Below are 24128 nucleotides of genomic sequence, written 5' to 3' on the forward strand. Positions count from 1 at the left end.
TAACTGTAAGAGATCTGGGGAAATAATCATGAGTGTGTGATAAGTTTATTGCATGCACAGTGCCAAAGACGCTCGTATCGGCCAAGGTATACGCTTTCAGTACGATGATGCTCCATAGCGATCTTGGCGCGACTGGTTATAGTGGCCCTTTTCCAAGCTTCGAAGCTTTGAAAGGGTCCGAAATGGCGATCACCATGGTAACCGATAGCGATGAGCCAATCACTTTTAGAGGTTTCGTCGTCTGTATGGTGGCATTTGTTTGTGTCCGGCTAGCAGGTGGGAAGGCAATGGCGCTAATTTTCCAGATACAGTGACTTTAGATCCAGCGAGCAAGCTCGCTATCAAGGGACATTCATTGTCAAGCGGACGCTTATAACGGCGCAAATTACTATAATGTGAGAATCTATCACGAACACAGTAACAGGTCGGGAAAAATCCGCACTATCTAATCATGCCCGGTAGGCACGATGTTTGTTGTCGATAAGAGGTCGAGTCGGCGAAGCACATTTATCGGGGAAATACGCGCCTGGGTCTTTATAAACGCACCCAAGGTGTCGGGGATCCATTGTCTTTTTTTCCACATTTTGTCTCACGGTGTTGCCATGATTCGTGCTTCGTTTGTGCTGCTGGCCGTCTTCGCGATTGCTGGTGAGTGCTTCTTTTATGGCATTAGTTGTTACGGAATCTTCCCAACTTTGCAAATGACATCCATTGTTGATGTTGCAGTTGTAGTAGTTGGCGATGTAGGGCGTCCGTCGTCGATGTTGCAAAATTATTTTAAAAGATTGCTTGACGTCGCCTGCAGGGATCGAACCCGGGTCCTCCGCGTGCGAAGCGGAGACGTCAGCACTGAACTACGCCACAGAGTTTAGGAATTTTGTAGTACCCAATTCCCCCTGCACGCGCTCTCTAAAAAAATGAATAACAAAAAACTATAACAAAATGACAATGTAGCACTTTGAATGCCGAGAGCTCGTGCCGGGATACGCTCTTTCACGCTCTCCGGAACAAAAAAGACACAAACGCATTCGAAACAGAGCAGAGGGGAGCGACTCCGCCTCTGGAGGAGAGTTATATGTAGGAATGCGAAAGCTCGGGAAAAAAAATTAAATATATATATATATATATATATGACATTAAAATTGGAAAAAGTAGACGATATTCAGATTTTTCAGAAATTAACAAACCTGTTAAGCTAATCTTTTGAGCGAAAGTTTATTTGGAAAGTAATGATTGCGTCAAAATTGAAAATAGACATGACATGCATGTTTTCCTCTCGTTTCGTTGAGAAAGCAGGTGGAGGGATAATAATCGCGGTATACTAAATTCCGGGGTCGTCAGAGAAAAAAAAAACAGTGTTTCGGCTCGCATAAATGAACTGCACATCACAAAATTCTTAATAATATTGAGAATGTGGCACTAGTGGTGGTGACAGAATGCGAAAGCTTTTGCGGACATTACGTTTTTTTGTATCAAAAGATATATCAGAGGTGCCCACATTTTCTGAGCCGACGTCCATCTACGCCAGTATTCCTTAAACCAGAAAATGATACCGTGGGAACTATACTGTTTCATTCATTTTTTTTAAAAGACGTTAGTCAGGAAAACAGGCAGTATAGATTTCTTGCTTGCTGGCAGATTTTTGCATTACTATAAATGCTGCAGGCACCCAAAATCCTATTTTTCGGTTTGACGATTCTTAGACTTACGTGGACGTGGACCAACAGAAGAAGTCTGTATTCCAGTTTTATACTTTAATCCCGGTAACGTCATGTTCTCAAACTTTCCTATTCCATCACCACCACTAGCGCCACATTCTCTGGGACTTCAAAATTTCTATGCGTTCTTTATGCGGACCGAAAATTGGGTTTCATTTTCTTGCAAGAAGCCGGTATATCCGTTTCTCAGCCGATAAGAAAGAGATGCAGTACGACAGTGGTATAGCTAGGTAGATAGCTCAAGCGCTTGTGGTAGTCTGCTCCTGGTTGCACAAAAAATCATTAACCATTTGTTTCGTTGTCAGGCAGGGCTCGCGTGGCAGCATAGGAAAAAGTTTTGAAAAACGTTATATCGAGATAGGTTAGGAAAAAGTATAAAATAGAGGAAATATGACTTCTAGTGCTGTTTCAAGTGTGTTGCTGTAATTTGTGATAGCGTCTAAAAACACAATTTTTTATTTCATCTATGACATCCTTCTCAAACAATGCGGCTTCGACTGCTCTGTCAGCAGTAGAACACGATGTTAGTCAACGAGACCATTGCTCCCGTAATAAACAGTCAGGCATCCACTGCTTCACCTGCAAGTGCATACCTATATATATAATAACGGGCATGGTGGCGGGCATGGTGACGAAGGCCGGACTCCGGCCAAAACGTCGAAGAATAAACCGTCCGGACGATTTATTCTTCGACGTTTCGGCCGGAGTCCGGCCTTCGTCAGCTTTCCTGACGAAGGCTGGACTCCGGCTGAAACCTCGAAGAATAAATCGTCCGTTGTTGCTGCTTTCACCAAAGGCTTCTTTTCTTCTCAGTTATATATATATATATGTGTGTGCGTGTGTGTGTGTGTCTGTCTGTCTGTGTCTCTGTCTGTGTGTGTGTGTGTGTGTGTGTGTGTGTGTGTTCATTCATAAATACTAAGATAACATCATGATTGATGGACCATTTATTTATGTTAACTATTCAAGTAAAAGCAATACATGAATTCTAAATAAGATAGTGCAAGTTGAACGTTGATTTATTGTATCATTTCCCACTCTCTTCCAAGAGTAGAGCTGTGACTATTACGAACAGAACACAACCGATCTTGAAACAAACTACGATTGACCAAGTAGATATTTGCTGAACAAGAAGCACGCTCCAAAGCAGTAGGTAGATTGCGGCTACCCTGACTCCACGCTTGAGCCATTTCCGCCGTCGTATGTTAGATCAAGACCATTCAGACTGACGTTGGAGCGCACAAACACCAGCTTTTGCACTCCGTGTCTCTTAATACTGTTTCTACTTTTGGTGTGGACAGTGGCGACCTTAGGCCAGCTTTGTTCTCGCGCAGCGGTGGATGGTGGAACTTGAAGTAGGCGACAGGCAATCGGTGTCACGGGCCGAATCGTCCAGTTCCTTCCTTGACCACGCTCTTGACAGGGTTCTATATCCAGCCAGATTAAAAAGCCCTTTTCTGGCATCAAGACCTAACCTCTTTGCCACTACTGCGATGCAATTCATATGGTATACATTCTTTTCACTCAAGCACATTCCTCTGTAGTTCGGGCCAAGCAAATTTGCGGCCGCATTCGCTGGACGACATATAACGTTGCGTCGCTCACGCGGGATTTCTGCTGTTTTTTGCTTTTTTTTCGTTGGTGGTCAAGGCAGAATCCGGAAGGGCCTGTTCGACATGACTTGTTACCTTGAAGCTCTCATGAACATCTGAGAGAACAGCAGTGTCTGACTCAAGATTCGGAAATAGCGTGGCCAACTGGCTCCAACACGCGGAAAGCGCTCGGCTCGTCTCGCCAGAAGTCCTCTTCTTCAAACACCCTGGTTCTTAATTCACTGAAGATATGGGATTCTGCCGGGCAGGGGGTATCGGTGGCCGAGTGGGCTAGCGCACACCAGCTAGGAGCACGTGGAGAGAAAGCTTGCGCTGCAGAACTCAAGAATCCTGGGTTCAAACCCCCCCCCCCCCCCTTGCCCGTTTCAATCTGAATGAGCATCGTACCGGCGTGCGGTCGCGTATCACTACTGGGTGACTCCACGTCAGTCCATGCAATGATGGTCCGAGTCATAATTTTGATATTTTTGTTAAAAATATATGTGAAAGCCATGTTCTTGGGATGAACACTAAGCTATATATGAACGCCGTAACAAATTTTTTCGCCGAGATATAAAAAAGAGAAGCTCGTGGCGTGGAAATCGAGAAGATTTTATTATGCTACTTTGCGCAGTCGTCATTTTCTCATCAAAGCTTTCACGTCACCATACCTTTTTAATGCATTTTACAAAAGATATACAACACATACACAAAAAAGTAAAAATATCAATAAATTATTTCTATGCAAACAAAACTATCAAACATGGCATAAAAACGCGTTTCAGAGACATTTTCACAATTTTTTCGCAAATACACCATTTGTCATAATACTTCACAAAACTTATCAAAATGCGCGCCTATAAATATTCTTTACGAATGTATAGAGATAATATGCCTACCCTTAATTGTCTTTTTCTTCACACAACGTGAAAGCAATGCTCGGAACAGCACGACTTTCCGCTCTCTACGACAGAGTCCCGCTTTCCAGCTTTTGACGCTTCCATGAAGGAGACGTTATGCGGCAAAGCCGCTATAACGAGACGTCGGCTCACTCCGAGTGAAGGTTTGTCGCAGCTTTTCCCGTTCGGAGGTCATATGTTACTCAATGTTTTGCCATCACAGGTTAGTTCATGTCACTGCAAACTGCCAAGGAGAGTTTAAAAAAAAAAAAAAAAAGATGGACTTTTTTAAATACCGACGCCCTATCTTGACACATTTTGGGAAATCAGCCGCATTTCCGCGTTAATAACAAGAAGGCAATTAAGGGTGGGCATATTATCTTTATACATTCGTAAAGATAATTCAAAGGCGCGCATTTTGATATGTTTTCTTAAGTATTATAGAGATAGTTTATTTGCAAAAAAAAATGTGAATATGTCTCTAAAACGTGTCTTTATGCCATGTTTGACTTTTTTGTTTGCATAGAAATATGTTATTGATATTTTTACTTTTTTACATATGTATTGTATATCTCTTGTGAAATTTATTAAAAAAGTTATGGTAACGTGAAAGCTTCGATGAGAAAATGACGACTGTGCAAAGTAGCATAGTAAAATCTTCTCGATTTCCACGCCTCAAGCTTCTCTATTTTATATCTCAGCGAAAAACAACGTTACGGCGTTCATATATAGCGGAACGTTTCACCCAAGAACATGGCTTTCATATATATTTTTGACAAAAATATCAGATTTATGACCCGGACCACCATTGCATGAACTGACGCGGAATCACCCTACTGCGTGCTGCACGTTAAAGACCCCAAACTAGCGGTTGTACTGCAGTGGCTAAATTGCTCATCTACAGTGAGTGACTCGTCGCAACTTTGAAATGGCTGACCAACGTTGTATAAATATCCACACAACCACCAATTATTTTTATTATGCCGGGCACTGTTAGTATATTAAAAGGGATGTGAAGGCATAGAGAACTGCCAGAGGAAAGGAGGGGAACAACGTTTCGACCAAACGGTGTCTTCTTCGGGTATACTAAAATGGGAGATGGCAGATCGAAGCATATATACCTCTTATATACGAAAGGCGGAGAAAACACGTTTCAGAGGTGTGGCGTCATGGAGTCAGAGGCTGAGGGGAAAAGTTCTCAAGTACAATGCAAGAGGTCTCTAGTCAATAAGTGAAGGAATGCGGGCGAGGGTAAAGCTTAGGGCAGTCCGCAAAACCACCCAAATTAGCAAAAAAAAAATTAAAAGGGAGAGAGGGAGAGAGAGAGGAGCGGGCGAAAAAAGTCAAATTTGGGAGTTTTACGTGCCCTACCAACGACGGGCATCTGGCACGCTGGTTTGATGACGCATCCTCGCAAATGGAGTTCAGAATGATTCGTGAAGAAGTGTTTACATAAGTGTCTGTTGAGGCCTTGTTTAAGTTGACCCGCTCTTTCTAGTGTAACAAGTATTTTTGCGGTGTTCTTGGAAGCGTTCATAGAGTCGGCGGTCAGTTTTGCCGATATATGTATCTATCGGCGAAACTGACCGCCGACTCCATGAACGAAAGGTAGGACAGAGTGTGCAGAAAATAATGTATATCAGATTAGATGATTTACAGGTATGATTGTCAGTGATTTTCATTAGTAAGTTGAGAGGAGGGCCGGTGTGGCACCTGCAACAACATCGGGAAACAGAGTGCCGGCAGTTTAAAGCCTGGTTCGAACAGTTGCGTTTGACTGCGTTTGACTGCGTTGCGGCTGCGAGAAACCAGGACATCCCTGCTGCTTATATGGCGTGCCAAAATGGTTTCTTGAGTTGGATTCCACGCTTGATTCAAACCACAGATGTGCCGGTGACTCGCTTTCGGTTCTCGACGCAACGCACTCAAACGCACTCAAACGCAAGTGTCTGAACCGGCCGGTTCAGACACTTGCGTTTGAGTGCGTTTGACTGCGTTGCGTCGAGAACCAAAAGCGGGTCACCGGCATATCTGTGCATCATATGAAGCGCGGAATCAAATTGAAGAAATGGTCTTGGCACGCGATATAAGCTGCAGGGATGTCCTGGTTTCTCGCACCCGCAACGCAGTCAAACGCAGTCAAACGGAACTGTCTGAACCAGGCGGGGGATCGGTGGCCGAGTGGTCTAGCGCACACCAGCTCGAAGCACGTGGAGCGAAAGCTCGCGCTGCAGAACCCAGGGATCCTGGGTTCTACCCCCCCCCCCCCCCCCCCCTCTGCCCATTTCGATCTGGATGAGCATCGTACCGGCGTGCGGTCGTGTATCACTACTGCGTGATGCACGTTAAAGAAAATTTCTCATCTACAGCTGGGAGACTCGTCGCCCCTGTGAAGCAGACCAAGTTCTAGGCTGTATAAACACACACACACAACCCAATTTTTTTCTGAACCAGGCTTTAAGAGTAGCTCTTTTAGTGGCTGTAGAATCGTCCATAGATGAAAAAGGAATGAGAGTACAGAATAAATATGCTGCACGAACGATAACGCAGCTAGGGGTCCGCGCGAGCAGAGCACGAAGCGGCACGAACTGTCTTGTGAACTGGCGCCTGCCTTGTATAAACTGCAAATATGGCGGCGTCACGCATACGGGAACGCTTTGTGAGATCGGTCAATGGAACTTCTAAAGTAACTGAATGTTCATTTAGTGACATTCAGTGACATTGAGGAACATTCAGTGACTCTAGGAGCGGTCATTGCTAACGAGCTTATTTTTTGTCTTTCCAAGATGTCAGGCCTCTGAAGCATGCATTGACAAGCCTACAAAGAAGCAGGCGTTAGACGCGAGGATATACTGTGCCATCTAGAAAGGCTGTGACCTGTCCTGTTGTCACACTGATGATGTGAAGCGAATCGAATAAAAGAAGTGAACGCAGAGTCTATGTACAGCTCCTTTTATGCACAGATATGTTGATTGTGTCCTTCGTCTCTCTTACCGCTGTTTAGCCTTGGATAAGGCATGCACCAACTAGACCAACCTAAGGCCCTACCGCCTTCATTCGTTAACGTAATAATTGGTGAAGAAGTCCTCACAAGCCGATCAGGACATTGAATCGGAGCACGTAGAAACGCACTGTTTGAATCCACTTCTCCCGTGCGGAACTGCAACCTGCGTCGGTCCTGTTTTTTTTTTTTTTTTTTTTTTTTTTTTTGTTTTGTTTTTCAGACTGGCTCAGCAGGCCTTGGTTTTCGCCCTTCTCCTAGCTAACCTGAAACGGAGATGAGCGCTCCGCAATTGACGACGTGCCCTCTGTCTTCCTCGCGTTCCAGCTCATGCAAGTGTCCCGAACGGAACGTGCAGCGATGAGCACGTCAACAACGTACGGAGACTACTCCTCGCGGGCTTTGCCGCACTCGACGTAAAGGAAGAGCTGCCCCTGCGTGACGCCAACGATCCAGCCTTCAGCCTGTCCGCCGGAACCCTCTTTGGCCTGAGGTTCCTTAACATCAGCGGAGACATCAATACCACCTGTGGCGCCAACGAAAGCATCGCCGAATTTGTCGCGGTTGCCCCACAGGTGAGGATGCTTCTTTTCTTTTTTAATGACCATCCGAGTGGGACAATGGACCCTTTCAGAAATGCTGTGTCATCTAGCGGCTCAAATACCAGTCTAGTTTTTTGTATTCCAATGGCGTTTAAAATCTAGTATCTATTCTTCAATGGCAGATATACGAAAGTCATGGTGCTTTTCGCTGTACGATTCTTTCTTTGTTCCAATCATTTTAGTTTTAATGGTGTCAAGGCACTATCACTCTGTACGAGGAGCTTACTTGAGTTTAACTTGAGTAAATCTCTCGATAACATTCGCTACAAATTATTGTCGTGAGTTGTCTAATCCGTGCCAAAGCCGAGTATTCCAAAGGTTCCTATGACACCCTAAAATGCGTAGCGCACAGAAGCTCGTAAGTCTAGTCACGCTGACATCGAACAATAGTAAAGCGGACTACACGTATGGAAGGTTCAGGCTCCGTGTCGGTGCCTGTCTTCAAATTCTTATTTCCTCCGCCGTCACAACGCAGCCATAGCATGTACAGATGCTATACACTTAGGTGATGCTAGTTATTGAGCTGGCCAGACTTAATTTCGGAAAAGGTCGTGAGCCTAAATTTGGGGCGATGAAACAATTTTTGTACTTTCGATAAATACAGTTTAGAATTGTTTTTGACATTTATAACCCATAAAACACTTTCTTTTTCTTGCTAGTGTTTTGTTTACGCAAAATCAGTCGTAGAAAATACTGAAAAAAAAATGAAAGACGTTTACAACTTCCTGTAATGCCGAATTAGAGCGCAGCTTTTGAGGAGGAGGAGGGGAGGGTACGGAAAGGAGGGTATGCCCCTCACCTCCTCCCCTTCATTCCTCCTTATCTCCTTCTCCTCCTCCTCTCCTCCCCCTCCAGTTCCCTCTCCTCCTCTCCCTCCTCGTGACGTCACTTGTGACCCTCATGACTTCACTCGTGAGGATCGTGGCCTTCACAGTGAAGGTCGTGACCTTCGTCGTGATATTCAAAAGTGACCTTCGTCCCGCGCGTTGCATCATGGGACGTTTCCCATAATGCAACGCGCGGGACCCTCATGACGTCACTCGTGACCCTTGTGACGTCACACGTGGCGTCACGTGTTACGTAATTATGGGAGGTTTCCTAAAATGCAACGCGCGGTTGCCCCGGCGGTGACGGCGACGGCGAAGTCGCTCAAGCCGAAAACGGGCACCTAATAACTGCACTCTAGAAGAACACCCTTTACCCCCTAAGGTCGCAGCTGGAAAAAGTGGCCACGTGATTTGGAGCCGATTATGTGCGCCAATGTTTTTAACATCATGCGCAACGCCTTTAAATTCAAAAACTCTGCTTACAGCGTTTCCGAGAATTTCAGTGCACTCGTCAGAGAAAAAAGGCGCAAGCTATGGGACTACTCAAAAGAAAAAAGACAAGATAAGAACAACAAAGTATATCTTACCTACGACAAGCTGGTTATCAACGGGGACACGTACGCCTGGTATTTTGAACAAAGCACGACTGTCCTCGTTCGTAGAAAGGCTGCAACAATTCAGCAGGATTGACGCAGTGCGAGAAATTTCTGTCAGAACGCCGCTTTATCAGATGTCGACGCCTCGGTATTACTCGTGAACTTCCGTAGCATAAAAGATAAAGTGGACGATTTCTTAGCTCTAGACAATCAAACCCAAAGTTATTAGGGGAGCAGACATGGCTACAGGACTCGGTTTCTAATTCCGAAGTTTTTCCCCCTGATTTTACTGTATACCGCAAAGACTGAAATGGACACGGAGGTGGTGTGTGCTTGCTAATTTCATTGCACTGGAGTAGCGGTGAAATCGTTTTCTCCGAAAACAACACTGAGTCTGTATGGTGTCGTGTATTTTTACCTAAAGGGAACACTTTAGTTTTTGGTACATTTTATCGCCCCCCAGATAGATGCGAACTCGGTAGACAAACTACGTAACTTGTTGACGACAATTCCAGATAGCCTATTCTTGGGAGGAGACTCCAATTTGCCAGGATTCAATTGGTCTAATGAAGTCCTTGCTACAGATGGGCCCCGCGCTTACACAATGTTTGCTGACATGATTGGTGTATTAGGGATCGAACAATATGGTTAAAAAACCGACGCGAGCGAACGCTGTTTTGGATCTCTGAAATTTTCCTGTTGTAGTCGTCGAGGTCACTATACTTCCCAGCATAAGTGATCATTGCGCGGTTGTTGCCAAGCTCTCGGAGCCCAGATCGCGAAAGCAAGCGGTATGTTCACGGAAAATATTTCTGTGCGACAAAGGCAATTACGAAGCGATCAATGTAGAACTCAGAATCCTATTTTTATGCATTCAGTCGTCTGTCAAATAATAGGGACGTTGAAACTATATGGCATGCTTTTAAAAACCAAGAGCTAGAGCTAGCGGAGGTGTATATTCCATCGAAGCTAATAAGGAGGCGTAAAAAAATAAACCATGGTTTAATGCGGATATTCGCATACTTCTAGGTAACGCGAGACGTGCTTACAAAAAGATTTCCAAAAGTTGGTCAGTCCAAACTGAGCAGAAGTACAAAAAATCAATAAGCTTCTTAAAATGCAAAAAAAAAAGTGTTCTTTGACAAGTTTAGCGAAAATCTAAACAGAAACTCTAAAGCATTCTGGAAGTTTGTTAATGCGAACAAAAAGTAAGACACTTCTGTTCCTGCGTTGACAGTTGATGGTGGTACAGTGGCATTTGATAACGGGATGGTAGAATGTTTTAAATCTTGTTTTAAGTCAGTATTTTGGGAAGAGTCTCCGCATCTAGTATCTCCAGTGGCTTACCAAAGACAGTAAACCGTAATGCCAGGCATTACAATTGACACGAACGATATCGTGAAGTTGCTGCGCGGAACTGATGCAACCAAAGGCCGTTGTTACCTGCCGGCAATGCCCCTATTATTTTTCTTAAGTGCAGTCAATCTGTAGTGCGTTCTCTTTTTGTTATATTCAACGAATCTTTAAAAAACATGAAAGGTTCCAGTGGATTGAAAGATGGCAAACGTCACGCCTGTTTCTAAATCCGTGTCTTAATCCAGTGTTGAAAATTATCGCCCTATTTCATTAACATTGGTCTCGCGTAAGTTGTTTGAAGATATTATTTATAGTAACCGTATACTCGTTCCTGGATTCGACACACCTCTGTTCTCCCTCACAGCATGGTTTTCGAAGCGGTTACTCTGTCAACACACACCTGGTAGAATTTTGTCATCAGATATCCAGATCACTAGACAGCAAGAAATATTTCGACTGCGTGTTCTCAGACTTTCCCAAGGCATTTGATACGGTTCCACATGAGTTATTTTTGTATAAATCGGCTTTACTAAACATAGATCCAAACGTCCTGAAAGAGAAACGAGATTATTTAGAAGGTCGAGAGCAGGGTATCGCCCTAAACGGTACTATGTCCACATCAACTCGGGTTATGTCGGGTGTGCCACAAGGGAGTGTCGTAGGACCTTTACTTTTTCTCATATACATAAATAACATCAAAGGAAATATACAGCCTCATATTAAACTGTTTGTCAATGACTGCGTATTATACAGCAAAACAAACACATCAGACGAACTTGCAATATTGCAAACCGACATAAGCATTTTATCTTCTTGGTGCAGTCAATGGAAAATGAGCCTGAATCTAATTAAATGCAAACATTTTCGTTTCTCGAGAAGCAAGCTGCACGATTTTCAAAGCTACCTAATTAACGGTACCATTTTATGTACTGTTTTCGCGTGTGTTTACCTAGGAGTGCTATCTGGAAATTGTCTAAAATGGAACAGCCATATACAACGCACGATCGGAGAAGCTAGTAAAATGTTTTATTTCATCCGCCGAAATTTTAGATCCGCGTCACGATGCGTTAAAAAAACGCTTTTTTTTTCTTTGCCAAGAACGATCCTTGATTACGCGTGCGTTGTGTGGGATCCTTATCGCGACTTCGTCATCAAGAAACTAGAAAAATTCAAAATCAAGCAGTGCGCATTGTACTGAACAACTATGGCCCTTATGCTAATGTTACAGATATAAAAGCTATGCTTTGATGGGAAACACTCGAAGGTAGAAGAAAAAACTAAGATTCTTCCAACGCGTTTTTCACAACAAAACAGGAATTGATAAACACCGCGAAAAAGGCGAGCACGCTCCTCCGCCGACACCGTTGCCACCGAGGAGCGACGTCGGGACGTCATACCTCAGCGCCCTCAGTGGCGGCGCGGAACGAATTACTCCTAGTTCGAGGCTAGCTCCAAACACGATCTGGTCGTTCGCTCCCCGCGGGAAGAGCGGCCAGGGTCACCACATAAATGTGCTTCTTCCACCGTGGGCACGAGTCACTACTCAAATGCATGTCGAGGCATTGATTGTCACGAGCCAAAATCGAATGCCTACACAGTACTCGTGTTCCCTGTATGAGCCGCATTTGAATATTGTCACAGCAGGGATCGCAAATCTTGATTACGCTCTCCCAGGGATCGCATTGTTGGCATTATCCCCGCGGCTTCGTCATCATGTTTTGCGAAGGTGAGACTGGAAGTAAAGGTCCGCTTTTATCCCTGGACTTTCACCGCGACGAAGACGCCTCTTGGTCAGTGGCATTGAGTTCAAGTATTCTTGGGTCCCACTAGTGCAAGTAAGCAGGTGTAAGGTGATAAATAATCCTACTGATTATCGTTTCACGGCCCCATTAAAGGACTACTGGCACCAATTTTTGTTGCATTCATTCATTTCATTTATCTCATTTTAAAGGCCTAGTTAGGGCATAACAAAAAGGGGGGGGGGGCAGTTTATTCATATAAAACAACAGAAAAACGCACTAATGAAGAATAATACAAAGAAAGAAAGAAGAATCGTAGTAAACGTTATACAAAATATGAAACAGCAAAATAGCACTCACATAAGATGGGTTTGAAGAGCACTCAGGAACGCTGTAGAGTCGTTAATGGTAACTATAGATGATGGCGACTGGTTCCATTCGGAAATGGCGAGAGGAAGAAAGGACTCATTAAAAGCATTGGTCTTACCGAAAATTCGTTCCATAGCACAGGAGTTATTAAGGCGAGATGATATTCTTTCTGGGGAGACAGCAGTGAGTCCTCTGGGCAGTGATAATAAATGTTGTGAAGAAGGCAGAGTCGGGAGAGTTTCCTTGGGCAGTGCAAAGGGGTTAGACCGAGTTCATTTTTTAACGTAGAAACACTGGTGAAACGATCAATGATGATAAGATGAAGCGAGTCGCCCGGTTTTGCACTGTTTTAAGGTGTCGACGAGGTATAATTGATGAGGGTTCCAAATCGATGCTGCATACTGTAGTTTAGGTCTAAGGTACGTTTCATAAGCCATTTGTCGCACGTGTGGAGCGGCCTCTCGTAACTTTCATCTGATGAATCCAAGAGTCTTCGATGCTTCTGAAGAAATTGTTTCAGTGTGAGTTTTTCAAGAAAGGTTAGCAGTTAATCTGATGCCAAGATATTTGTACATGAAAACGGGTTCGATAACCTCGTTGTCTATGGTATACTGATTTGCTAACAGGGACTGCTTTCTGGTGAATTGGATGAATCGGATTAATTTGCATTTAGAATTATTGAACGACATCAACCATTTTCTGTATCAGTGACCAATTTTCTCTAGATCATTTTGAAGTTGGTAGTCGTCTGTTACTGATGAAATCTTGTTATATATGACACAATCATCTGCAAAATATCGTATTTCTGAGAAGATGATACACGGAAGATTGTTAATGAAGATTTAAAAAAAAAACGGGGTCAAGAACGGAAACGTCTAGAACCCCTCATGTAACGCTTGTTAGTCTTAATTCATAGTCGTTAGTGACTGTGTATTGAACACGAGATGCGAGAAAATGATTAATCCAGTAAAGAACTAAGAGGTCTACTAGCAATGACGATAGCTAGCAGAGAAAACTTTGGTGAGGAACACGATCGAACGCTTTTGAAAAGTCCAGAAAAATGGCGTCGGTATTTACATAACTTACAAGTTTGTGTGCAATTCGTAAACAAGTTCTCACAGTTGAGTGCCGCAAGAGAAACCCCTGTGGAAGCCATGCTGATGTCTCAAGAGAAAATTGTTTTGAGGACAAGCGAGTCATGAAATGTGAATACAAAATGTGCTCTAGAAGTTTAGGCGATATGCAGGTTAAAGAGGTAGAACGATATTTGGAGGCTAAAGACCGAATTCCCTGTTTAAAGATTGGGGCAATTTTATCAATCTTCCAATCAGGGGGTAGGCAGCTTTCGGAGAGTGACTGGTGAAATGTGAGATTAAGAAATTGCTGGATATAGCAGCTGTATTTTTAAGAAATTTTGCATTGATTTTGTCAGGGCCTACTGCCGACAAAAGTTTAAGTTTTTCAATGAGTTCACTGTTAACAGTGAACGGTGACATAAGATCATGACAATCTTCAGGTAAGGTTGGAATATTTAATGGTTATTTATTTGTAAATATTGAAAAAAGTACTCATTGAACACTTCGGGGCAGTCACTTTCTCTGACTTGTTCTTCGTTGAGGTCGGTGAGATTTATGCTCCTGGAACTACTTTTTATTGACATAAGCTTCCAAATTTTTGTCGGATTATTGCGCAAAATTGTCGGTAAACGTTGAGAAAAATTTTGTTTTCGGTGCTCTAAGGCTTTTTGTGTAGTTTCTGAGAGCAGCGTAGAAAGAGTCCTAAGCACATGATAGGTTATTTCGCTTAGCTTTTCTGAAGAGTCGTTCTTTTTTTTTCTTCTTACATAATGGCCTTAATGTTTTATTATATCATTGATTAGATGAGTCGGTGCAAATTTTTATAGTGGCCACATATTTTTGCACCAAGTTAAGAACATTATTTTTTAAAAAGATTCCAATTGCCTTCGATAGTTCTTAGCGAAAAACTCGGATTGGAAAGTGTCATAATAAATTGCTAATTCGTTATTTATTGCTTCATAGTTGGCTTTATTCTAGTCGTGAATAGTTTTGAAAATAGGTCTCTTCACAAAAACAGGTAATGAAAGAATAACGTGTAGTATTTTGTGGTCACTCAAACCTTCAGAGAGTTGGACTGACTTTACGAGGTCAGAAGATGGAGTTAATATGAGACGGCGAATGTTAGACGAGCGTCTGGGCTCGTTTACAACCTGCGTCAGGTTAAGCGAGAGGCACATATCAAGAAAATCTGCAGATGCGCGAGACCCTTCGGGTGATAAACTTTCCCAGTCATGCTTGGCAGAAGAGCGTGTTGGTTTAAGTCATGGATGAAGAAAGAATAAACAATTAAAACAGGGACAACACAACCACATCTTTCATGAAAGATGTGGTTGTGTTGTCCCTGTTTTAATTGTTTATTCTTTCTTCATCCATGACATTTCCCAGTCAATCTGGGGGAAATTGAAATCACCAAATAGTAAAAAATCTGCTTTGGGCAGGGAGTTTTAATGGCAACCAAAATGGAGGAGAGCTTGGCAGAAAATAGGTCATCACAGTCAGGTAGTCGTAGCAAGCAGCAAGAGTAATCTTGTTTGAAGGGGTAGATACACATACTGCGGAAATTTCAGTGCTACTATCTATGATTTCGACATCAAAGCAGGGAATGTTCTTTCTTATGGCGATAACCCCCTCTTTGCGCATTTCTATCATGTCGAAACATATTCCTTTGAGCGTGACAGGTAAAAATCTCGCCATCGCCAATACCGGGATTGAGCCATGTTTCTGCTGAGATAACGATATCTGATGAGCTGTCCTACATGATACCAGGAAGTTCGTCGCGTTTCAGGATGGCACATCGTATGTTAGTGAAGCGGACTGAATGGATCTTGTTTTTATCGTGATGTTCGAATCGACAAGAAGTAAAAGGCCCGTTTCGCTTTGTTTGCAGCGAATTTGGTTCGAGAAAATAAAGCTCGTTAACCCCCCCCCCCCCCCTCCCAGATTGATATATTTCATTAAAAGTAGCGTTTGTTACGAACAAGCAATTTGTCGAAGCGTATTTTAAAAGGAACGTTTAGAGCTTTCCCATACTCAAAGAGTCTTCCTCGAGCCAGCCGTACCGAAGCGGAGAAGTGCTCTCGGAGAGCAAAAACAGTACCTTTCAACTTAACTCCGCGGGCCAATACGCTTTCCTTGTCCTTGAAACGAGAAAATTAGACAAAAATAAGTCTGTTTTTGCCCTCTTGAAATCTACCGCGTCAATGCGACCGTTCCAGATTAGCCATCTTCAAGGAAAATTCCAATTTTCGAAACAGAAGGCAAGACTTTCCCTTCTGGTTGACTCTGCAGCTTTCGGAGGGGGAATCGGGACAGCTAAAGAAAAAACAGGTTAGACCGTCGAAGTCTATTTTGCTGGTCTTCACATTGTTTACGAACATCAGCCAGCTGAAAAGACATACTGTTTGAAGAGGTGGGACTAGATACGACGTGCGAGGCAGTCAACTCTGTCTGGACGGCGGTTAGTCTTGCGGAGAGTTGGCCCACTAATGCATTCGTGATTTTTCGTTCACTTTCAACTGCACTTATTTTGGCCAGCATGATACTTGGTGATATTTCGATCCGTTGAACAACGGCTAGAATGTTGGCTATCTGCTGGCTGTCGGTGAGGGGGCCCGGGTTTGATTCAACGTCCCCCGAATCTTCCAAAAGCAGTTGTGAGAGGCATGCAACGTCGTAAATTATAAAACCCCTTGGCACGGCCACCTCAAGCAAGAGCGCACTTCGTCGTTGGGGCACGACATCGTTAACAAACAAAGATCGCTACTGCGAAAGCACCGAACATTGGTGAAGTAACGAACCTGAATAAACCGACGGGCTTGCGTTATTGCGTGAACGGCGGTGTCGCGCCCCAACTGGCTCGACGACGGACGGCGCTTTTGTAGACACCCCTCGAGGCGCATTCCAGGTTGCCAGGTCAAGTAGGCGGATGCGTTCAGTTCCAGCAGAGGTGACGGTGTCGGCACGGGCGCCGAGTCATTCTTCGGAAAACTGGTCCCACTCCCGTAGCTGTTGACGACGAACAAGCTTGTCCCGGTAGTTGACGAGCAAACCAGTCCCAGGAGCAAGTGAATAAACAGACGGGCTTGCGTCATTGTGTGAGCGGATGTGTCGCGGCGTTTTCGCAATTATGTTTGGCCAGGTGATTTAATATGGTGTCAAGAAACTACCGAATCAATATTTTGCTACAGTCACGCATATTTTAGTAAAGCCAAAAAAACTCAGCTGCTCGAAACCGAGACACGAGCACGGAAGCTCATGACCGGAAGTCATGTGGCCACACCTGCCAGCGTGTTTTGTTTCCGCTTCTCCGGCGTGTAAAGCAGACGACGACAATGCTGCGTGTACTGTTTGTCGTGAGATTGTTTCGTACTTCTACTGCAGTATGCTAGAACACGAGCACGGAAGCTCATGGCCAGAAGTCAAGTGTTGGGACCGGAGCGGCTCGCGTGAGGCGTGCGGTGTAAATCGCGATAGGTGTCGGCACCGGCGTATCGGCAGTAGGGTCAGTATGGTGGTGGCCGTGCGCGTGTGGACAACAGCGACTTTCTACTGCCCCAGAGCCGTACATGGAGAGAGTTTGGCCATTAATTGGGAAGTCGGAGAAAAATGAGGAGGCACCATAGGCCGCAAGCGGGCTGGGCGTGTTCCAGAGAGTCTTCACAAATTCGAATGTGGCCATTCAGAAGCCGGAAATATTACCCTGGCGGTAATCACGAGAAACAAGCTCAGTAAGTGCGTCGGAGTAACTCTCGGTGATTGGAAATATGGTGCACGTGATGTTTCAATAGCGGTCATCCGAAATCATGGTGGAAGAGCGCGACTAGCGGAACAATCGACATAATCCGTACGCCAGGCTCCGAGGGCCGGTAATCTGCCGTCCGAGCAAAACAGAGTTCGAGCGGCACATTCGTTACTTACATATTTCTGCATGATCATGATTAAAACATCACGTGCATCCTATTTTCAACCAGTAAGAGTGACTACATTTAATTCTTACCATATACCAACGTGTACCTATGATTGAAAGTGTTTCTCGCTACCAACGCTAGATGATACTTTTCGGCTTCTGGTTGGTCAAGAGAACATGTCAAGCCCTTTTCTGAGTCTGGCAAACGCCCTGGCTCTGCCCACACCTCCTATTGAGCAAGCTCTCTCTATCCACGGCTCTGTAGTGCCCTGTCCACTGCAGCACCGCAATTGCTGTCTACACGCGCAGCCTCACAAGTTCCCATTATCGAGTCGTGCCGTTCCAGACACTACCTTGTATTCTAAATAAAAGCTTTTCATTGGGCTAGTTGATTCATTGTGATTTAGAGTAGTTAAAAGCGCAAAAAACACGGATGAAGACGGGACACATACCACACGGACTGGCGCTAACTTTCAACTGATTTATTCGAGGGAAACCACCCAAGACACATGCGTGAACACTTTTTTTTTATCTTGTCAACCCCCTACGGTAAAAGCAACCCATAAACACTAACAACAGATGACAATGATTTAAACATTCGTATTAGTTCAACGTGTCTTACACAAAACCATCTAGAAAAGAAACTTCCTTGTGATATCAGTCTTGTTGTTTGCTCTTTTAATGTATTTTGACAATTCTAACAGGGGATCACACCAGCACCGCATGCAGTGTACTGAAAGGTGTCCCCCCGATTCATTACGTACCGCTAGACGATGGTCACGCGCCCTTTCATTAAAAAACCGTCCAGTCTCTCCAATATAAACACCCCCGCACGTTAGTCGAATCTCGTAAACAACATTAGAGGCACAAGCGTACTGAGTGACGTGCTTTTTCGAGCATTGAAGACGTTTCTGCCTAGTCACCACAGGACACAATTTTATCAGCTTGCACCGAGCGGCGAAAACAACATTGACATCGTACTTAATTGCTATTATCTTAAGGTTATGCGGCACCTTGGGTAAGTAAGGTATCACTTGAACTCATGATTTTTTTAACTTTTCCCCGCTGACCGTCCCCTCTTCTGCCTTTACTTTTGATTTTTTGTAGGAGGATTTAACACACGCTGGTAATCAAGCAGGCGGGGTAGATAACCCCGCCCTTCTACTACACTGTACTTATATTCCTTCCGCTCGATGTTCCGCGCTTGAAAATCGATTGGCCGGTACACCGAACGACAGTTCCTTACTAGCGGCCCCACGTCCGTCCCAACGTTGGTCCGTCGACCGCCCCTGTCGAGTCGCACAGCCCACGGTACGCCGTGATGTTGAGAATGACGTGTACGTGTATAGAGCGCGCGACATTGTTAGCGCGAACAAGCGATCACCAGTTTTTTGTGTTTTTTCTCTTAGAACCGAAAGGTTGTCTTCGAAGATAGCATTGTTATAGGAAGAGCTCATATAGGGCTATAATATAAGGGGTAAAATTGTGAGCCCACTAATGCTCTTTCCTAATAAAATGCGAAAAGGCGCAGATGTCGTGTTCACGCTAACAGTGTCGCGATGTGTACTCCCTGTGAAATATGCAACATTTTTTTTTTCTTTTTGGATCAACGTATTTACAGCTTCTTGGAGGCCACAAAAGGGACTTTTATGTTATTTTCTATATTTAATATCGAATGTGTGCCTTGCATAAGCCACGACTTTGAATATATTTGGTACCCATAGTTTGAACTGCATGTGATCATGGAAAAGAGAGTGAGCGCGACTGAAACAGGTCAATTCTCGATCGGCCGTTTTCCGGAGGAAAGCAAATGAATTTTGAGCCGCAAATTGTGTTCTGGGTATTTGGGCTCTTGTAGGTAATGTTCCAATAAAAATCTCGGCGAGCATAAATACCCTGTCAGTGTTCCTTTAAGGCGTATTCACACGGGGGATGCTTTTGGGGGAGGGATGTGCGTGACGTCAATGATCGGCGAAACCCCAGCGGTGTTCCCTCCCAAACTGAAGTAATCAGACGAACGGCGAGGATGGATGGATAGATGGATGTTAATCAGAGCCGTATATGTAGAGAGTTTGCCCATTCGTTGGGAAGTATAGGAGACAAATCAGGAGGTGCCATTGGCCGAAAGTGGGCTGGGCGTGTTCCAGGGCGTCTTCACAAATTTGAATGTGACCAACCAGAAGCCGGAAATATTGCCCTGGCGGTGGTCGCGAGAAACAAACCTGATAAGTGCATCGGAGTAACTCTCGGTGACTGAAAATATGGTACACATGATGTTTCAATCACGCTCATCCAAAATGATGGTGGACGAGTGCGACTAGCTGAGCGATCGACATAATCCTTACGCCAAGCGCTGAGGGCCGGGAATCCGCCGTCCGGGCGGTCACACTCTGCCCGAGCAAAACAGAGTTCAGCGGAGCATTCGTTTCTTACATCTTTCTGCATGATCATGATCGAAACATCACGTACACCCTTTTTTCAACCACAAAGAGTTACTAAACTTCACTCTTACGCTCTTATTGAAACCCTATACGAACCATATACCATATACGAACCTTTGATCAGAACTGTTTCACGCTACCATCGCTAGGAGATTCTTTTCGGCTTCTGGTTAGTTAAAGGGGCCCTGCAACAACTTTTGGCTGTTTTCTAGTTTGCACCGATCCTGAGCGCACTGAACGTAGTAACTTCATGAAACATTTCTTTTCTAAAATTTCGCTTTATTTTAAAAGTTATAGGCAAATTAGAATTACAAAAACAAGCAAAAACTAACCTCCTTCATGACGTCGTAGGTCCTCACTTGAGCGGTCGTGAACTAGAGGGGGGGTAGTGAGCTTATCGAGCGCTCACGGCTGCCGCACTCCGTGTTAACGGCTCAGGAGGGCGCCACTAAAGCACGTGTTGGATAGGCTGTATGAAGCGGTCGGCCAGGGCGGCTCGCAATGCATTGGCTGCGCGATTAAAGACTAATTCGGCATAACACTTCATTGGTCACAAACAAAAGCAAACACGGGGTAAAGATCAGTTCAGAACGGGAGACACTTCGCTCTGCCATACCGACAAATGGCAAAATCGCCAGCCAAGCTCGCGCCGAAAGCCTTCGGAACGCTCGGAACCGGTCGGATCCTCGAGCCGGTATACATCTTTTCTACGTGGGCGCCGCCATCTTCAATTCAGGAACTTCCGGTATGCGCGAAAACATCGATTTCCTTTCGCCTCACCAGTAGAACATGTTAACATTTTAATTGCAACCGTCATTCCTTCTTGTTATGTCCTTTCCATACTTTTCTTTTTTTTTCGGGTTGAAATCGTCTGCTTTTTTTTGGAACGCATACCGGATGTGGGGACAACGTGGCTGAGTACGAGGCTAAACTAAAACGGCGTATACGACCGCAGCGCCGCCGCGTACATCCGGGACCTTTCTACACTCGCCGTTCGTCGACGCCTAGTCCCACTAGCCCTTTCTAGTATGCGCCGTTTTTTGCGCCGCTTGGTGGCAGGTATGTCGACGGGTCATTTCTTGTTTCCGTACTTTATAAACTGCATTTGTTTCTTTTCTGATCTAAAATACTGAACAAAAACTACTTTCATATATAATTTAAACGGTTCGCGACGCTTATATTTTGTATCTCAGCTAAAAAAAAAAAAAAAAAAAAAAAAAAAAAAGCTTTTAGCGGCTCTGATCAGTGGCAAGCTCAGGACCAAAGACGTCACATATTGCGAGCTTTCGGCAACGCTGGTCGCCCTCGTAGGTGGAGGAGGTTTCCGCGTTGTCTGGTTAAAATCTGACTCACTGATATTTAGTTACTCTCTCCGTGCCCGCTGGCTTGCCCGAACCCCAGGAGACGTGGAAACCGCAAAGAAGGTAGGCGCTTAAATATGATTGCAGGGCCCCTTTAAGAGAGCATGCCAAGCCCTCGTTCCGAGTCTGGTGCACGCCCTGCCTCTGCCCGCGCCTCCCATTGACCAAACTCTCTTTATACACGACTCTGATATTAATGGCTATACCCTTTGTAATGGGCCGTAGCTTTCACCACCTAGCCGAGAGCGATGTCGTGTTATCAGGCGCATTAAGCGGTCCCACTCTCGACAACAGTGCTCGGTGCTGGCTGACGAGTGTAGGAAAATGGAGGCGTACCTAAAATGTCGATCTGTGATTATGACAGCAGCGCTGTTATATGCAGAAGACGACGAATAGCTTCCTGCTATACGAAATACGCTTCTTCTTGAATGGCTGGATGCAACTCAAAGGACGTGGAATCAAAACCCAGTTGTACGAAGAGCGGCTTGATGACAGCATTGGTGATCATCGAAGACTGTTTCGGGCGCCTCGGACGGCGTGCGCAACAGCGCAAGCCACAACCAGTTAGGCAACCCCGATGTCACCTCCGGTATCTCCCTGAGCAAAATCTGTAAAGTTGGCAGGCACGCGATGAAAACACCGTCAATTTAAAAAAAAAAAATCCCACGCCAAGGCGTTTGTGCAGCCCGAGCAAAATTTCCCCCATCCCTTCGGGGATGTCTACGTCGGTGCGGTACTGCGCAAAAGCAATTGGCGTTGTTACCACGTGATACACATCCCGGGGAGTAAACGGAGATATTTTCCCCGGTGTGAATACCCGTGTGAATAACCCCAAGCGTAGTGTTTTGAACAAATTCGAAAAAAAAATTATGATTTAGAATTTCAAATAAACAATATTTATTTGATATAAATCCAACTTAGGCTACTTAAATCACATTTATTTGATTTAAATCTATAAATTTGATTTACATCACTGTGCCTAGAAAATAGTGACTCTATCACTACATGCACGTTTAAACATGTCAGATTTGGCTGCCCAATCCGTCCGATCACTGATAACAATGGGAAAGAAAGAATTATTCAAACCTCAAAGTATTTTTATTAACTAATTTTATTGATGTAACCTCCTCCATACTACATTTTTTAGTTAGCTAAAAAGCTTTATTTGCTTTTATTCGCGTACTGATTTGCATGCATAAGACATTACTTATCTATTTTTTTTTCTCACGTTATGATTTGCTGAAATAGAACGTTGCTTAACTGATACACGAAGTAGAAGGTAGGAAAAAAGCACAATTATTCGATATACTGAGAAGATCATTGCTTTTTGCTCATATTGAGCCTGAAATAAACCTTTTCTTTTGCTTCTTTTGATTTAGCTACGAAACAAATACATGTTGGATAATTATCAAATGATAGACGAACCGTAAATAAAAATACAATTTGGAATTATTTTTTTTCTGTAAGAGTTCGATTTAAATCGTCGTAGTAATACTGGTTTTATTTAGATCACAATTTAAATCACGACTTCAATCATTATTATGCTTATTGCCTAACCTGGCGCTTAAATGACATGTGGCACTGCACGGCCTGTTTTTGACCGCCATGTTTGTCGAGAGTGGTGAACCCTATGGGACTCCGGAGTCACGAATCGCTTCACGTCATCCAGAAGACTTGCTTCCAACTTGGCCTTCCTTGCCCCGCACTGCGCAGGTCAAGGGCCACTACAACTGGCGTTCGCGTGGCAACAGCCCCCTGTCCGGAGACCTGATCGTCGAAGGACGGAATGGCGCCTTCACCGGGCGGCTACGCTACGTCAGAGGCAACTTGCGCAGCGCGTCTCTAGCCTTCAGCCACTTCAGCGCCGTCTCGATCCAGCTGGACGGCGTGTCAAGCTTCTCGGTGCCGGGCTCCAAGATCATATCGCTGGGCAACAACGTCTTTAACAAGGCCGTCAGGAAGACCACCACAAACGTTGTGTCCCCAGCTTTCAAGAAGGCGGTGCAAGCCAGAGAATAAATTGTGTAGACAATGCGCGAGTGTGTTCACTTTACAGCCCTGTGCCTGTACATGGCTTTCACCGAATTCACAGTGACACGTGACATTACGGTGTTACGTGATGGCATGGCATCACCCGTTTGGGTAGTAATTTAGTTCTGGTAGTTAAATTTCTGTAATGTATAGTTACTTTTTGGGGTCATTTGTATTTGTTACTATTAACTTTTTATGGAAAGTAATTGTGGTTGCACCTTTCGACCACATTAATTGCAAAATTTTAGATTCATGGCAACTGCTTTACTTATAATTTTGTCAGGCTGGAGCTTCATTTTGTAGAGTCATCGGCAGGCGAAAATACATTTGACGTCATCCTCCTTACCTTCTGTCAGCTGGCGCTTTGGAAGAGTCAATACAGCACAAGGGTGTCGACCACTGACACACGCCTAAGCAAATTTCACAGCCACCGTACTCGTAGAGGGCCCCAAGTAGCACAAAATCCACGCTCCCGAAGGAAGGCCGACAAGGGTCCCACGTGGGCAGCCTATGTGTTTCCCACGTAGGTTTTGCAACTCAGGTCCAAGTTGGGCCAAGTTGGGCTGCCCACGGCCCGGGGCTTCCTTCGTGGGACCCACAGTGGGTCTCCTTT

At 44.6% G+C, this 24128-nt stretch overlaps 1 protein-coding gene across 1 annotated transcript; it reads left to right on the plus strand.

Annotated features, from left to right (window-relative positions):
• The first annotated feature begins 526 nt into the window (after positions 1–526).
• LOC8039064 lies at positions 527–23518 on the plus strand. Its single transcript, XM_029990049.3, has 3 exons — positions 527–648; positions 7538–7785; positions 23198–23518. Exons 1-3 carry the CDS (start codon positions 603–605, stop codon positions 23501–23503), a joined length of 600 nt encoding a protein of 199 aa, XP_029845909.2. The 5' UTR covers positions 527–602; the 3' UTR covers positions 23504–23518.
• The last annotated feature ends 610 nt before the right edge of the window (positions 23519–24128 follow it).

Source organism: Ixodes scapularis, unplaced genomic scaffold (assembly GCF_016920785.2).
Source record: "Ixodes scapularis isolate PalLabHiFi unplaced genomic scaffold, ASM1692078v2 PGA_scaffold6__148_contigs__length_123643588, whole genome shotgun sequence".
Taxonomy (NCBI): domain Eukaryota; kingdom Metazoa; phylum Arthropoda; class Arachnida; order Ixodida; family Ixodidae; genus Ixodes; species Ixodes scapularis.